This window comes from Panthera tigris, chromosome A2 (assembly GCF_018350195.1).
Source record: "Panthera tigris isolate Pti1 chromosome A2, P.tigris_Pti1_mat1.1, whole genome shotgun sequence".
Taxonomy (NCBI): Eukaryota; Metazoa; Chordata; class Mammalia; order Carnivora; family Felidae; genus Panthera; species Panthera tigris.
Window position 1 is genome coordinate 58,781,319 of NC_056661.1, and position 16,918 is coordinate 58,798,236.

At 43.1% G+C, this 16,918-nt stretch overlaps 1 protein-coding gene across 1 annotated transcript in view; it reads left to right on the forward strand.

Annotated features, from left to right (window-relative positions):
* The window catches only part of TXNRD3 (thioredoxin reductase 3), a 79,357-nt gene that overhangs the window by 21,348 nt on the left and 41,091 nt on the right, over positions 1 to 16,918 (forward strand). The window contains exons 3-7 of the mRNA XM_007097388.3: positions 4,701 to 4,761; positions 6,032 to 6,141; positions 8,545 to 8,649; positions 9,105 to 9,177; positions 11,564 to 11,683. Of these exons, the coding sequence (XP_007097450.2) occupies positions 4,701 to 4,761; positions 6,032 to 6,141; positions 8,545 to 8,649; positions 9,105 to 9,177; positions 11,564 to 11,683 (469 nt within the window). The remainder of the gene's footprint in view (positions 1 to 4,700; positions 4,762 to 6,031; positions 6,142 to 8,544; positions 8,650 to 9,104; positions 9,178 to 11,563; positions 11,684 to 16,918) is intronic.

The window sequence follows — 16,918 nt, forward strand, 5'->3', positions numbered from 1 at the left end:
GCAGTAATCAGCCAGCTCTCCTGTCCTGCAAGAAGTGACTGAAAAAAAAAAAAAAAAGGGAATGAGAGGCAAAGATAATCGCTTGTGTGGCGGATTGGAAAATTTTCAGGAAATTGTATGTAAGCTGTTTCTTGAGAGATACATTGGATATCTGTAGGTAAAAAAGAGCATCTAGCCAAAGAATTAGTATAAGCAAAAGTAGGAGATGCTGAAATGAAAATTAGTGTGTGGCTGAACGGAGGGGATATGATAGGAATCAGGAGAGTAAATTGGAAAATGGCTGGAAATTTACATTTAAAGTCATATGGAGGAGATCTTAAAATGCTCCTAGGTAAGTGTGGACTTGATGTGGGCAGAGTCATCTCAGTCTTTTGGGAAGAGTGAAGAGGTCTGTGATTTGAAATCTGGCAATGGTATGAAGAGTAGACTGTGGAAACAGCTAGATGAGTGGAGACGTTACTGTTAGGATAATGGCCCAAACTACAGTGGAAAAAACGCCCTGATTTTTTTTTTTTAATTTATTTATTTTGAGAGAGAGAGAGAGAAAGAGAGCACGCACACACATGAGTGGTGGAGGGACAGAGAGAGAGGGAGAGAGAGAGAATCCCAACCAGGCTCCGCATTACCAGCTGGGAGCCGGACACAGGGCTCAAACTTACAACCTGTGAGATTACGGCCTGAGCTGAAGCCAAGAGTCAGATGCTTAACTGACCGAGCCACCTGGGTGCCCCACAGAAGCGCCCTGAGGTTTTAAACTTCTTCCCCAAATTAACTTTAAGCCATGTTTCCCCAGTCCTGAATCCATATGTTTGTGTGTTAAAATTTCATACATCCGTTGTCAGCTTTGTGGGGGGCAGTAACATATATATAACATAAATTTTACTGTTTTAACCATTACTGTGCAACCATCATCACTGCCATCTGTCCACAGAACCTGTTTCATCTTCCCCAGCTAAATTCTTCATTGCCTTTCCCATCGAGCCCCGGAAACCACCATTCTGTTTTCCTCTCCATGAATTGAACCACTCTAGTTGCCTCATATAAGTGACATCATGCAAGATATGCCCTCTCGTGACTCACTTATTTCACTGAGCACAGCATCCTCAAAGTTCCTCCACATTGTAGCCTGAGAGAATTTCTTTTCTGAATAATCCATTATATGTATTCCTCCAGTGACGGATACTTGTCAACATTGTGAATGTTGCTGTTGTTAACAGGGGTGTACAAATTGATGTTTGAGTCCCTCCTTTGAGTTCTTTTGGGTATATACGCGGAGATGGGAATTGCTGGATCGTGTATATGGTAGTTCAGTTTTTAATTTTTTGAGGAACTACCACGCTGTTTTCCGTAGTGGTCACACCATTTCACATTTCCACCAACAGTTTCCAGTTTCTCCAAATCCTTGCCAACACTTGTTATTTTCTGTTTTTTGTTTTGTTTTGTTTTTGTTTTGATAATAGTTATCCTAATGGGCACAAAGTGGCATCTCATTGTGGTTTTGATTTGCATTTCCCTGATGGCTATCTTTTTACGTCCTTATTGGCCATTTGATAATGGCTAATATCTTCTCTGGAGAAATGTCAATTCAAGTGCTGTGTCAAGTTTTTAAATTGAGTTATTTGTTGTTGTTGACTTTTAGGAGTTCTCTATATACTCTAGATGTGAATCCCTTACAAGGTGTGTGATTTGCAAGTGGAACTCAACAGTTTCCTCCGTTGATAGTGTCCTATGATGCACAAAAGTTTTTAATTTTCATGAGATCCAATTTGTCTGTTTTCTTTGTTCCCTGTGCCTCTGTCTCTGTCTCTGTCTCTGTTTCTCTCTCAAAAATAAATAAAACATTAAAAAAATGTTGTTTTAAAGTCTTTGTCAAGTAAATCTGAAGGCTGTATTTGTTCAGGATGTTTTTGGAGATTTGTATTTTCCTTTGAATGGGTCGTGTTCTTTTATTTCTTTGTATCCATATGATCTTTAGTTGAAAATTCAGCATAAAACAGCTACCTGTCATAGTCTTTGCAGACTGACTTCATGCTGGGGGAGAACTTCACTAATCAGTGCAGCATGAAGTCTTGCCATCTTTTTAGGCCTTTTCTGGACATTTGTCTTCCCTGGACCTGTCTGTGCTTTTCACACGTGGGGTCAATTTTCCTGTATACAAGGCTGTTTTGGTTTGGTTTTCTTAATGTTTATTTTTGATAGAGTGAGACAGAGCATGAGCAGGGGAGGGGCAGAGAGAGAGGGGGACACAGAATCCGAAGCAGGCTCCAGGCTCCGAGCTGTCAGCGTAGAGCCCGACGTGGGGCTCAAATTCGTGAACCATGAGATCATGACCTGAGTCGAAGTCAGATGCTCAACTGACTGGGCCACCCAGGCGCCCCTATACAGGGCTGTTTTGAAGTATGTTAGCACCTGGGTGGCCCATTCAGTTAAGCATTCAACTCTTGATTTCAGCTCAGGTCGTGAACTCACTGTGAGTTCGAGCCCCATGTCAGGCTCTGCACTGACAGTATGGAGCCTTTTTGGGATTCTCTCTCTCTCCCTCTCTCTCTACCCCTTTCCTTCTTGCTTGTGCGTGGGTGCACGCTCTCTCTTTCTCCCTTTCTCTCTCTCGCTGTCTTTCAAAATACATAAATACACTTAAAAAAAAATCTTTAAGGTGTGTGAAATTCCTCAAGAATCTTTCCCCTGCTTCTACTTGGGACCTTAGCTGTTATCTTGTAGTCTCCTGCCTGTAATTTCTTGCCCCCAATTGTCTGCAGATTTGTAGTCCATTTTCAGTTTTCGTGAGTAACCCCCACTGCTCCTCATGGCTTCCACTAGCCTAAGATCCCAGCCACTTTGACCATCTGAACTCTGAGTTAGGCATCACAGAGACCGATCCTTAAAGCAGCCCTTGAGTTAGAACATGCACAGTTGGGCTGTGTGCTCTCCCCATTTTGTGGAACGGACCTGGGGCCCAGGCTGCTGCTCACCTCTTATTGTGCCTTGAAACATCAAGGAGTGGGTGACTTACGGGCCATTAAAAATGCCGCAGGATTTTCTGCCATTTTAAATTCGGTGTTTTCTTCATTGGGCATACACTTCATTGCTGTAGATCTTTGACCCGTTTCCTATTAAGTTATCTTACTTTAAGATTGTTGAACTTCTTGGATATGTAGATTACTGTTTTTTATCAAATTGGGGACATTTTTAGACGTGTCTTCAAAAAACTTCCTTCTTCTTTCTTTTTTTCTCATATTCACCCTGTATATGTTGGTGTGCTCAGTTTCTCTGACATGTTTCTCTGACACTATCCATTTTTCCCCCCTTCTTTTTTCTCTGTGGTTTCAGGTTGCACAATCTCTATTGATGTATCCTCCAGTATGCTAATTATTTTCTTTTGCCAGTTTAAATCTATGTTGAGGCACGCCAGTGAACTTTTTTTTTAATGTTTATTTATTTTGAGAGAGAGAGAAAGAGTGTGAGAGAAAAAGGGCCGAGAGAGGGGAGGACAGAAGATCCGAAGCAGGCTCTTTGCTGACAGTGGAGAGTCTGACACGGGGCTTGAACTCACGAACAGTCAGATCATGACCTGAGCCGAAGCCTTGTCCACGCTCTTGTCCAGTGAGGTCTGGGCCCCTTTGCAGGGGTAGTTTTTGAAGCCTATTTGTGACTCATTCTGACCCTAGAGGGGCTATTGGCCAAAGCTTCTTGGCTTTCTTTGGTAAACTTGCTGGCTTGCAATTGTCTGTTATTCTCAGGAAGCTACCAGCCTTCTCCTTTTTTCTTACCACCAGAATCTTCATTGTTTTCAAGAGTGCCTTTAGACTTTGACCTCCCTGCCACCCCCCTCCCCCCCCCCCCCCCCAGTCTATTTCAAATAAAGTCCTTTCTTTTGGATAGAGCTTTGGCCTCTCTGATCTTAGGTTACCTCTTCCCCTGGGCAAAATCTCTGAGACCTTGCTCCAGACCTAGGGGTGGGACAGCGACTTGATTCTCTTGGCGTGACAACCCTGCTTTATGAGCGGGGTTCTGGGTGCGGACTATAGCCTCTGGTCTTGTTGGCTTACCTCTCCCAGCCCGAATCCTTGCTGTACAGTATTTTTGGCCGGGGGTAGAGCCTTTGATCTGTGAGTGGGGGCTGGGTGAAAGAAGGGAGGAATGGAGCCCCTGTGTCGTTAGCCACACTCTCCACGAATGGTGGCTTTTGCCACTCCGAGCGGTGGGGAGACTAAGAAGTGCCAGTGGCCTGCCCCTTCTGGTGCCAGGGATTTCAGGGATTAGGGAGCCTCATTTTCTTGTTCACACTTGAAATAGAGCTTCTATCTAGCTGACCTAGGAGCAGGGGCGGGAGGGTGCGGGTCATGACTCTGATCTACCAGAGTTGCTTGACTAAATGCTTCATTTGCTGTGTGCCCTTAGGACAATTCCCAGAGACTTTAAATGATTGTTTCTTTAGTAGTTTTCACCAGTTGTGGGTGTTTCACCAGGGAGCGGTTCTGCCAAGCTCCCAGTGCCTCTGTCCCGGAAGTGGAACGTCTGGGCTTTCTCTGGAGGGCTGAGGGCGGGAAGGGTGTTAAGTGACGGTGAAAAGGGGACCTTAAAATACTACTTTGACTGCGATTAGGTAACTGGACATCTACTTCGAACACCTGTATGCCATATTTTGTAGCTCTGTTGAATCTTCTTGAGTGTAAAACCCAGGTACATTTTTGTTACAGGTTAAAGAACTGTTTTCTTCTTTGGGCGTTCAGTGTAATATCTTGGAACTTGATCAAGTTGGTAAGTAGGATGGGTAGTGTATACTTTTGTTTGTAATAAACATCAACAAGACTAAATACCTGCCGTTTGCTTTGTTCAGTTCAATTTACTCTTGTCTCTTTGGGTTAGGTGAGCCGTCTTTGTCTACATTCAACCATGCAGAATATAGAACACTACACGACAAATAATTGGGTGTAGATTTTTTTTTTAATGTTTATTTATTTTTGAGAGAGAGAGAGACAGAGCGTGAGCAGGGGAGGGGCAGAGAGAGAGGCAGTCACAAAATCCGAAGCAGGCTTCAGGCTCTGAGCTGTCAGCACAGAGCCTGACATGGGTCTCGAACTCACAAAGTGAGATCATGACCTGAGCTGAAGTTGGACGCTTAAACGACTGAGCCACCCAGGCGCCCCTAGTTTTTTTTTTTTTTATATGCTTTTCATATTTGAGGGAAGGGAGCAGGAGGAAGATGTATAAACGGCTAACCTTGAAACCCTTCAAGGCATGTCATAAGTATCTGCCAACTTTCTGGCAAAATAGATTAAGCTGTTATAAATGAAAAGAAACTACCCTTACTTCCTGATTGTATTAGCCATGAGGGGAAACACAGGAACTTTTCAGCTTTACGCTTTTGAATTCTTGTCATCTCTCATCCATCCAGCTAATATTAACTGAGCACTTTACACATGTGGTCTGCAAGGGTGGGAACCAGGGTGGTGAACTGAAAACAGTTTGGTTTCTGCCTCCACCAGACTTCACCAACTCCTCTTAGCCATGTCTCCTTAACAAGTGAGATGTTCCTGAATCTTTGAGACTTTTCTACGGCGTATACCAAATAGGGGAGTCAGAGGTAGTCGTGGCCTTGTTTTATTTTTCGGGGTGGAGGATACACTTGGACTGTGGGTCATAAAGATTTTTCACATGCAATTATAGGAAGTATTTTCTGAGTTATTACAGTTGAAGCAGATTATATCTTGATATTTGCTCTTTAAAGAGGATTCTTACCTATTTGTCTTGGCATGGCCATTGAATAATGCATCAAAATCTAATTTAGAAGGATTTGTTTTAAATGAATTTATAGATTTTCCTTTATTCTTTGTTTCCTTTGAAAATACATGGGTGTTTCCTCTTCTTGAGTCATCATTTTGTGAAGTTATATAATATATAAATATGTAAATACTGACCTTTTATGGCTGTGTGCATGTGAGCGTTTGGTGTTGTAACACTTCTGTTCAACTCCCCAAAGTTTGGAACCCTTTCAATGTTTTTACATATTTAAGTTTTTATTCTTCAGATGATGGGGCCAATGTTCAAGAAGTGCTGTCAGAAATCACTAATCAGAGAACTGTGCCCAATATTTTTGTGAATAAAGTGCATATGGGTGGATGCGATCGAACTTTCCAGGTAATAATAGTATTATATGTTTTTAATGCTGTTTCTTCAAAGTTTGTTTTCACATTTATTCAAAAGGGGTGAGAATGGCTTTTAGGAGTCTATTCATTTGTCTTTTGGAAGTTGTAAAATGGAAAAGCGTGTAAGAGTTCTCAGATCATCTTGAAAGTAGTGATAGATGAGATTGCTGTTTCTTTTTTTTCATTTTTGTTTTAATGTTTATTTTAGAGAGAGAGAGAGAGCGAGTGGGAGAGGGTCAAAGAGAGAGGGAGACACAGAATCCAAAGCAGGCTCCAGGCTCCGAGCTGTCAGCACAGAGCCTGATGCGGGGCTAGAACCCACAAACTGTGAGATAATGACCTGAGCTGAAGTCTGGCACTTAACCGACTGAGCCACCCTGGCCCCCCAGATTGCTGTTTCTTTTTAAGTTAGATCCTTATTCTATAACTGCTTACTTTTATTAAAATCCTGTTCCCTTATAGTTTTTATGTATGTATATAAGTGGTAGTAGTCAGTGATTAAATACTTCTATTTCAGATTGTAACTTAAAATTACATTTTCTTGGGAAAATAGATTGTCTGCATTGTATGTTAATCTATGATCAGCATTGTTATCTATTAACAACCTGCTTCATTAGTCCCAGAAGCCATCACCCAGTTCCCATGGAAGTATGTACCTTAATTTAGAGATCCCTAAACACCTACGGGAGTGCTGGTCTTGCCACTTGTAACCTGGAGAAGATGTCAGAAGATGAATCTGGAACGTAGAGTTCTCAATTACACTTAAAAAAAATTTTTTTTACTGTTTATTTTTGAGAGAGAGAGAGAGAGAGAGAGAGAGAGCGCGCAACAGAGCATGAACAGGGAAGGTTTGGAGAGGAGACACAGAATCTGAAGCAGGATCCAGGCTCTGAGCTGTCAGCACAGAGCCTGACGCAGGGCTCGAACTCACAAACTGTGAGATCATGACCTGAGCCAAAGTCAGAGGCTTAACCGACTGAGCCACCAAGGCGCCCCATCAATTCCATTTCTTATGAAAGGAGCTGCCTTGCATGGCTGATGCTTAGGATTCACAGTTTCCTAAGGGCAGCTTGAAGTCAGGAAGCCAGAGGAGTCCTTCTTAGAATGTGCCAAAATGTCCCCCTCCAGGGACACCCATCCTTCGGGGGCCGTGTGGCCCGCGCTGAGTCCCATCGTTAAGTAGCTTTTCCACTGTGCTTCCCAGGATGAGCTGGTGCCACCTGGTGTGCCTAAAGCCAGCGTTGTGGATGGAGCTCCCATCTTCACATAAAGAAAACTGTTGTTACCTCACACATTGAACATCTAACCTCACCCAAGCTACTACTTTTTTTTTTTTTAATGTGTACTTATTTTGAGAAAGAGGGAGAGAAAGAGTGCAAGCAGGGGAGGGGCAGACAGGGAGGGAGACACAGAATCGGAAGCAGGTTCCAGGCTCTGAGCTGTCAGACAGAGCCCGACGCGGGGCTTGAACCCACGAACTGGGAGGTCATGACCTGAGCCGAAGTCAGTCGCTCAACTGGCTGAGCCACCCAGGCACCCCTCGCCCAAGCTACTTTGCTCAAAAGGCAGGCCAAGCAAGCAAGAGACATTGTGCAAGAGACAGCCTTTGTGACCACTGTTGAAAGAAAAAGCAAAATTTTGTGTTGTATAGGAAGGTTACTAAGAAGCTGCAAAATTTAGGTCAAATCATGAGAAACCAGGTAAAAATGTAAAGTGTATATCCTGCTGCTGATGATGCAGAAGAGTTTCAAAATAAAGCCTACCACAGGTGAACAGAACATAGAGGATTTTGAAAAATGATGCTTGGCTATTTTATATTTTACTGTACTGGGTTATGATATTTTGATTGTTAGACCAAGGAACATGACCTCATCTCACAAAAAGCCATGACCTGTGGGTTATTTGACACATGTCTAGATGTCAGGTGATAATGAACAAAAAATGTATGCACTTGGCATACATTCTATCTAGTTGAACCCTATTTGAATACCATCTAGATAAATTTATAATTCAAAGTTAGATAAATTAGTGACTGTTTCTTGTGCTTTTTAAAAATTTATTATGTAATTTACATCCAAATTAACATATAATGCACCAATGATTTCAGGAGTAGATTCCCTAAGCCCCTTACCCATTTAGCCCCTCCCCCCTCCCACAACCCCTCCAGCAGCCCTCTGTTTGTTCTCCATATTTAAGAGTCTCATGTTTTGTCCCCCTCCCTGTTTTTATATTTTTGCTCCCCTTCCCTTATGTTCATCTGTTTTGTATCTTAAAGTCCAATTAGAGACTGTTTCTAAGAGTTTTAGAAAAGCAATCCATGCTGATTAAACATAGGGTACAAAGAAACAGATTTTTAAAAGGTCATGCCATACTCTCTCCTTTGATTACACCGTAGGCACATCAGAGTGGTTTGTTACAGAAGCTCCTTCAGGAAGACTCAACATATGATTATGACCTCATTGTCATTGGGGGCGGTTCTGGTGGCCTTGCGTGTGCTCAGGTATGAAAATAATGAAACTCAGAGATAATTTTCCTGGCGATTGCCATAAGCACTTCTTCCCCTACTTTATTTATTTATTTTTTTTAACATTTATTTATTTTTGAGACAGAGAGAGACAGAGCATGAACGGGGGAGGGTCAGAGGGAGAGGGAGACACAGAATCTGAAACAGGCTCCAGGCTCTGAGCAGTCAGCACAGAGCCCGACGCAGGGCTCGAACCCACGGACTGCGAGATCATGACCTGAGCCGAAGTCGGACGCTTAACCGACCGAGCCACCCAGGGGCCCCCTTCCCCTGCTTTAGAAAAGCCAATTTTGACATTACAGTCCAAGCTTTTACTGTGATAATAAAAAGTAAAGGCTGTGTTCTTACATAGTCTTTTCCTTTCGGGGAGAGAAAAATTGGGGGATTGTCAGGAAAATGACGAGACCTTTATCTGTACCTTTTTCTTGTAGGAAGCTGCCATCTTGGGAAAGAAAGTTATGGTGCTAGACTTTGTGGTCCCGTCACCTCAGGGCACGTCCTGGGGTAAGCGCTCTTGCCTTGTCGTTGTGACTTGTTTTCTGCTGTTTCCATACATCTTTGGCTTTCTTCAATCTAGTTAATCCTCATAACAGTCTCAAGAGGTACAACCGGCCTGTTTCATAGGTGAGGCAGGTGACTCTCGGTCAGGTTGAATAACTCATCTAAGATCTCATAGTTAACATGTGGTGATTGGGAGAGGGAACACAAAAATCACTAAGGAACATTTTGCAAAAAGAAAGAATTCCATGGTTCCAATATTCCAACACTCGTGCTGTAATAATTCTTGCACACCTGTGCTAACGTTTTCACTTAGTTGCAGTCACCGTGTATTTATACCATGTGGTGCTGACCTAAGCTTGCCTTAACACTGGTCTGTGTTTCTGTGTCAATTTCATAGCTGCTCTCCTAGCGGCAGGACGGTCAGTCCGGTTAGTGTGTGTGTGTGTGTGTGTGTGTGTGTGTGTGTGTGTGTGATTGTCCAGGTCACTTAGTAAAGTGCACGTTGGGCTTCCAGCTAAAGATGAGAACGTTCATCTTCATAGAACACACAGATTCTGTGTTGGATATTTTCCGTTCGTGTGTCAGATCCATTCTCCGTGTCTCTACCCTGCTCTGTGCCCCAGAAGGCTGGCGAATTGGCAGCCTTGTCCCCTGGCTCAGCCAGTTAGTGGTCATGGGAGGAGAACAGAAGGAGGAAGTTGAAGGTCTTCATTCCCTGACTCCGTCCCTGCTGGTCCCTCCCTGGTGGTCGCTGCAGATGTATGGAAGGCCACCTCCCCTTTCACGGCCGCCCCTCTGTGGGCTGTGCCACGCGCTCAGTGTGCTTGCCCCTTCATGTGGGGTTGGCTCTGGTCCGCTGTTCTGTCCCTCTTCACTCTTCGTGCCCACACCCCTGTAATCATTTCTCTATAAACTCTCCTCTGTTTCCCAGCTTGAGGGTGTCATCCGTTTCCTGCCAGAACCCTGACAAAATGTGAATGGGGCGCCTGGGTGGCTCAGTTGGTTAAGCATCCGACTTCGGCTCAGGTCATTATCTCACGGTTCGTGGGTTTGAGTCCCATGTCGGGCTCTGTGCTGACCCCTCAGAGCCTTGAGCCTGCTTCGGATTCTGTGTCTCCCTCTCTCTCTGCCCCTACCCCGCTTGCACGCACTCTCTCTCTCTTTCTCTCTCTCTCAAAAATAAACATTAAAAAAAATATTTTTTAAATGTGAAAATCGTGTTTACAATTCAAATGTACTCAAAAATTTTAGCCTAGAATTTCATACAGTAAAGCTAATCTGTCTTGATTTTCCTTGTAACATGTGGATGTTAAAAAATGTGTGTGTGTACCTGGCTTTTTTTTTCTCCCTGTCTCCTCCTGCCCTCTTCCCTCTTTCTCTCCTGTCCAGAAATGTCCTACTTCTCTTGATGACCAGAAGAGAGACTGTGATCAAAGACAGAATTTTCTGATTCGTGCCCTGCACTGAAGCACTCCCGCATGGCCTGTTTGTTCCGTTCAAGATTCAGAGTAGTGTCACCGGGGAGCTTGCAGTGGACCTAATGTTAGCTCAGAGAAGGAGTCAGACTTCCAGAGAATAAGGGCTGGAAGCTGGGGTTCCAACCCTCGGTCTGGTATCCATCTAATTAATCTAATACAGCTCTGATCCATTTAGGGGTCAGATTCAAAGGAAAGTTTTAGATTCTCTCCCCAGAAGACTATTCATATGTATATTTGTATTTTTAAAAATTTTTTTGATGTTTATTTTTTGAGAGAGAAAGAGAAACAGGGTACGAGCAGGGTGAGAGGGAGACACAGAATCTGAAGCAAGATCTAGGCTCTGAGCTGTCAGCACAGAGCCCAATGCGGGGCTCGAACTCATGGACCATGAGATCATGACACGAGCCGAAGTCAGATGCTTAACCAACTAAGCCACCCAGGCGCCCCTGTACATTTGTATTTTTGCTCATCCCTGGTCTCCTTCATAGACTCAGTTAAAAAGTTTGAGTTAATCATGTGCATGTTTTTTTTTTTTAATGTTTATTTATTTTTGAAGGAGAGAGAGAGACAGAGACAGAGACAGAGAGTGAGCTGGGAAGGGGTAGAGAGAGAGGGAGACACAGAATCCAAAGCGGGCTTCAGGCTCTGAGCTGTCAACACAGAGCCCGATGCAGGGCTCGAACTCATGAGTCTTGAGATCATGACCTGAGCCTAAATCGGACACTTAACCAACTGAGCCACACAGGCGCCCCAATCATGTGTATGTTTTTGTGGGGTGTGAGGTTGGCCCTATAACCATCTGAGTGTGTCATTTCCACGTTTCAACAACACCTGCTCCGTACATATGTAAAACCACACACATGCCGACACAGACACAGAGGAAACATTAAAACTGTTCTTTTCTTTCTTAGGTCTTGGCGGCACTTGTGTGAATGTGGGCTGTGTTCCTAAGAAATTGATGCATCAAGCTGCCCTTTTGGGGCAGGCATTAAATGACTCCAGGAAATTTGGCTGGGAGTATGGTCAACAAGGTGGGTAATAGTATATAAAAATTTGGATTGGGAGAAAAGAAGACAGAATGCGTTTTTTTCTTTTTTTAATGTTTATTTTTGAGAGCGAGAATAAGCAGGGGAGGGGCAGAGAGAGCGAGACACAGAATCCGAAGCAGGCTCTGAGCTGTCAGGACAGAGTCCAGTGCGGGGCTCGAACCCATGAACCATGAGATCATGACCCGAGCTGAAGTCGGATGCCTAACTGATGAGCCATCCAGGTCCCCTGATAGAATGAGTTTCTTAGAGAAAGGCTTGTGATTTATATTACTGTAGTTGAGTCTGAAATTCATTTAATGAACACTTGTTAGGACCCCGCTTTGGCACAGGGGCATCAGGGGTGGTTGCTTTAAGCCTGGCCCTGCTGTCAGGGGCCTTGGTGCGTAGGGAGGGATTGTGACAGGTACAGCCATCTCAGACCCTTTGCAGAACATGAGAGAGAATAATTGCTATTTTCAGATTTCCTTTAGGTATAAAGAGAATAGAACAGCCAGGGTCATTGTTTGAATTTTATCCATTATTGTGATAACATTTTCTACTTTACCAGTGGTTATATATGTCTTTGGTTAATGAAAGATGGAAACCAAATTCGTGCGATAAATACTTACGGGGTAGGCTCTGAGGATACAGATATGAGAAAATACGGCTCCTTGCCCTTAAGCAGACCACAGTCTGTTGGAAGAGAAGAGAAGAGAAGCGATTCCATGCACTGTAATTCATGGTGAGGTTTTGAGCATTACCTTCAGGGGCACTTAAGGTAGCCTCAAGGCCTCAAGAGTCCGAGGTGTAGGAGGTGACCCTTGAGCTGCATCTTGAGGGCCACAGAGAAGCGGGTCGTTGAAGGTAGGGAGCAGCTTGCTCTGAACTGCCGAGCTGTGAGAAAACACGGAGTACTTGGCGGATAAATGAATGGCTGGCGTGGAGAATGGGGGAGGGATGCTGGCAGAAATGAGGTTACAGGGAAGCAGTTGTGAAGGCTCTTCAGTGCCATCTGAAGGAGTGAGGATTGACTCCAAAGGTAGTAAGAGAGCCATCGAGTGTCTGTAGGAGAGGAACCTGAACCACAGTTTGGATTCTGGATCCCTCTGGTGGCACTAGGGAATTTAGCAGGCTGGAGGTGGGGGGTGGGGGGCAGGTCCAAAGACATGGAGGTGAGGTGGGATGCTGTTGCCTAACCTAGAGGAGAATATGAGGTGGATCTCGAGGATTTAAGGCCTGGAATTGACAGGCTAGGAGTGCATCGGTGATTTTGTCGCTTTAGAATAACAAATATGGAATTAAAAAAAATTTCAAGGATTTGTCTGTCTCCCCAGAGATTTTGACTGAAGAAATGTGTGCATGAGCATGTCCTTGCAGGTAATTCTGCCAGGCCCCCCAGGTCACAGGTGGGGTAGAGGGTGAAGGAGAGGAAGGAATCCAGGAAGAGGGACTGGGTGACAATGTAGTGTATTGGCCGAGCTGGAAAACACGGGCAAATGTGAGTTAGTGGCCAGGTGTGGTTGGAGTTCAGCACAATGAGTTGTGGCTGGACAGACTCTTCACGGACAGATTTCCCCAGATGCTCAGCTCCACGGAGAGCTTTCGGTCCAGTTCCAGGGCCAACTGATTGTAGATAAAATGAGGTGTCTGCATTTGATAGTTTAGCCACGGGGTCGTCTTCACCTTCAAGTTTCCTGCTCCCTGAATTCTGCATCTTGTGTGGATTGTCCACCTTGGGCTGCTGTGGAACATCCTGGTGGAGTTCGCTATCTGGGGACAGTTTGTGCTTGAGCGAGGTCTGGGCAGGGCCTGGGTTTGCCACCCACGCTGTAGGTGGCGGTTCAAGTCTTAGGAATTGCTGAGAGGGGCCAGGGAAACCCTCTGGGTGGAAAAGAACAGAAGACAGAGACAGGATCCTGATAAGGAGTGGGCGAGGAAGACGAGGAAAACTAGGAGAGGTGTGTCATTGGAAGCCAGGAGACCCTAGATTTTTAAGGGAAGACTCCAGGCATGGGGAGTCTCAGCCAAGAACGAAGTGGAGGGAAATGCTGCAGAAAAGGCCAAATGAGTTGGAATAGGGTTTGAATTAGGTACATTTTAGATTTGCAGTTAGATAGTTACTTGGGTAATCATGGCCAAGTGGGGAGAAAACACCAAACACCCTGAGATGGAGAAAGGCCATGAAGGATGGAACTGTGCAGGTGGCCTGTGATGGGGACAGCCGGGCAGGGCTGTGTGCAGGCGACACGCCAAGGCAGGGTTCCCCACGAGCTGAGAACTTCTTGGTGTGTCAGCCCTGTCCGTGCACACTGCCCTGCATTGCTGGGACTCTGCACTTTCAGGAAGGGACAGCGGGGCAGATGTTTATGCCACTTTACCCCCCTAAAGGGCCAGATTATGTCCCTGAACTCATCTAAGGGCTTAATATTCCTAGTTTCCTGGAGTGAGTAAAATCTTGTATTAGATTCCTCAAAGTTCCACATACAGAATGTTTCTAAGTTAATTTCAAGGTGCTACACTAAGAAATACCTAACCAGCCATCACATGGAATTTAGAGCTTAGTTTTTAGGCATAGGCTCCATGGAATGGCCAAGACAAGTCATAGATTAAGGGGTAAGAGAAAGGAAATGAAAACATGCTGAAATCTTGGTCTGGGAGAATGTTCTAGATGCTTTCATTCTTGATGTTGGCAGAGAAATATGGATTAAACTAAATTTAAAATGTATACATAATTTCCAGATCAGAAATTGAATATAGAACTTCCAAGAAAAAGGGAACAGGAAAATGTGCAAAGAAACAGCATGAAACTCACTTAAAACAAACAAAAAACAACCCAGAAAGCAAGATGGCAGACATAAGGGCAGTCTTCTACATATTAGAATAAAGCTAAATGAGTCAGCGTCTCAAGTTGCATAGACAGAACTCATCCATGTGCTTTTGCAGGACACACAGCTAAAACAAAAAGAGATAATTGTTGAGAATATAGGAGTTTAAAAATTTTAAATGGCAAATTTAAATTTTCCAATTTAAAATTGATGGGAAATTTGTAAATAGGTGGGAAAAGATATATCAGGGAAATGAAAACCAAAGCAATACCAGATAGGGAGACTGTACAAGGCAACACACATACACACACACACACACACACACACACACACAGAGGAATTAATGAGTTAACACCCTCCCCAAAATAGAATCAATGAAAAACACCAACAATATATTTGAAAATGCAAATGAGTAGGTAGACCTTTGGCAAATCCAATCAGGGGAATAGGAGAGAGAATTCATACAACTATGTAACATTAGGTGTGAGAAAAGAAATACAACTACAGGAAGAGAAAAGAGAAAACAAATTCAATATACAAATTAGTGGTAAGCATATTAAATATCTCGATGAAAGGGAGTATATTCTAAGAAAATATAGATGACCAGAATTGACTTGAATTATCAGAGAAAACATTGCCTGAGGACAATTCATTCTCCAACAACAGACCGCAGATTCACATGTAAATTTCCTCAACTCTTCAAGGAACATTTTTTCTGTATTCAAACTATTCTTGAGCTTAGGAAAAAATAGAAGGGTTCACTTTTTTTTTTTTTTTTTAACTGACATAACAGTGATACAAAAAGATAGTGTAAAAATAGAAAGCTGTAGGCCACGGAGGTACCAAATTTCTAGAAAAAGCATTAGCGAATCCTCTCCAGCAGTGACTAAAGGGATACACTGTGACTTCTGACGGTTCGTTCTGGAGACACAAGAGTGAGTCATTAGGAAACCATAGTAGGGATGCTAAAACCCACATGATGACCTGGATTCCAGCTCTGTTATGGCCCTAAATAAATAAATAAATAAATAAATGCCTGTCATTAAACTAAGCAAAGAAATGGACACTTGCTTTACATGATGAAGAAAAGTCAGATGTAAATATTTGATGGAGGGGCACCTGGGTAGCTAAGTTGGTTAAGCATCCGACTCTTGATTTTGGCTCAGGTCATGATCTCAAAGTTCATGGGATCGAGCCTCACTTCAGTCTCTGCACTGACAGTGCAGCACGGAGCCTGCTTGGGTTTCTCTCTCTCTGTCTCAAATAAATTAAAAAATTAAAATAAATATTTGGTGGAGAAGAGCTTGAGGCATTTACATTAAAGTCAATAATTAGGGCAGCCCACTTCCACTACTGATATCTGCATTGTTCTGGGGCTTCTGGCCAGTGCACAAAAAGGAAGAACAGGAAAGAAAAAGTACATACTTGAGAAAGAGGAAGAAAAAGAGAGTGTAAACCTGTCATGTATGTATATCCGCAGTTATATACACGATCGTATATGAGATACCTAGAATATGTGAGAGATCGAACTAAAGAATGTTAGAACTAATAAGAGTTGTATGGAACTGTTGAATCACTAAATTGTACACATGAAACTAATATTACACTGTAGGTTAACTAACTAGAATTTAAATTAAACTTAAAAAAAAACGGAATACCATATCAGAATTTCTCAGACTTGAAACGTGGGACTGGTAGGAGCTACAAGTGTAATCTTAGAGGACTTTGAGTTCATAATATTTTGTAATCGTATTTCCTTTTAAACAAAAATCTACCACATGTGAAAAAGAAGAGTTCACTCTGGCTTATAAGGTATATGTGCAAAAATCAATAGATTCATCACATCAACAATAAGAAATTAAATATTTAATGAAAATTGCAACAAGATGATAGAATAAGTTGGGATAAATTTACTAGGAATGGACAAAATAGATAAGGAAAGTATAAAAGCATAACAAAAAATATACTGAGAATTTTAGATGGGATGTCTCAATATGGTAAAGCCATTATCTCAAAATTATAAATGTCTCAACAAATTTTTTTTTTTTTTTGGAACTTGACAGATTATTCTAAAGTTTGTATTGAAAGTGAATGTGTGAGGATAGCTGCGCAGCCTTTGAAAAGCGTGGAGAGTAATTTTTCCCATCAATAGTTAAAATGGTGATACTATTACAAAGCTAAACAGGTGGATGAAACTGTAGAGCAGGTGGTTCCAAAGTGCCAGTCCCTGGATTTGCCACATCAGAATCTCCTGGGGGAGCTTGTCTTGGCTCCATAGGTTTGTGGCAGGTCCAAGAATTTTTATGTCTCAGCCTGATTTCCCAGGGGATCCTGGACTGAGAAGGTCCTTGGGATAAGGGGTTCTGAAGGGTTACAAGCATAACTTTTCCAGCTTAGAGGGGAGGAGGGATCT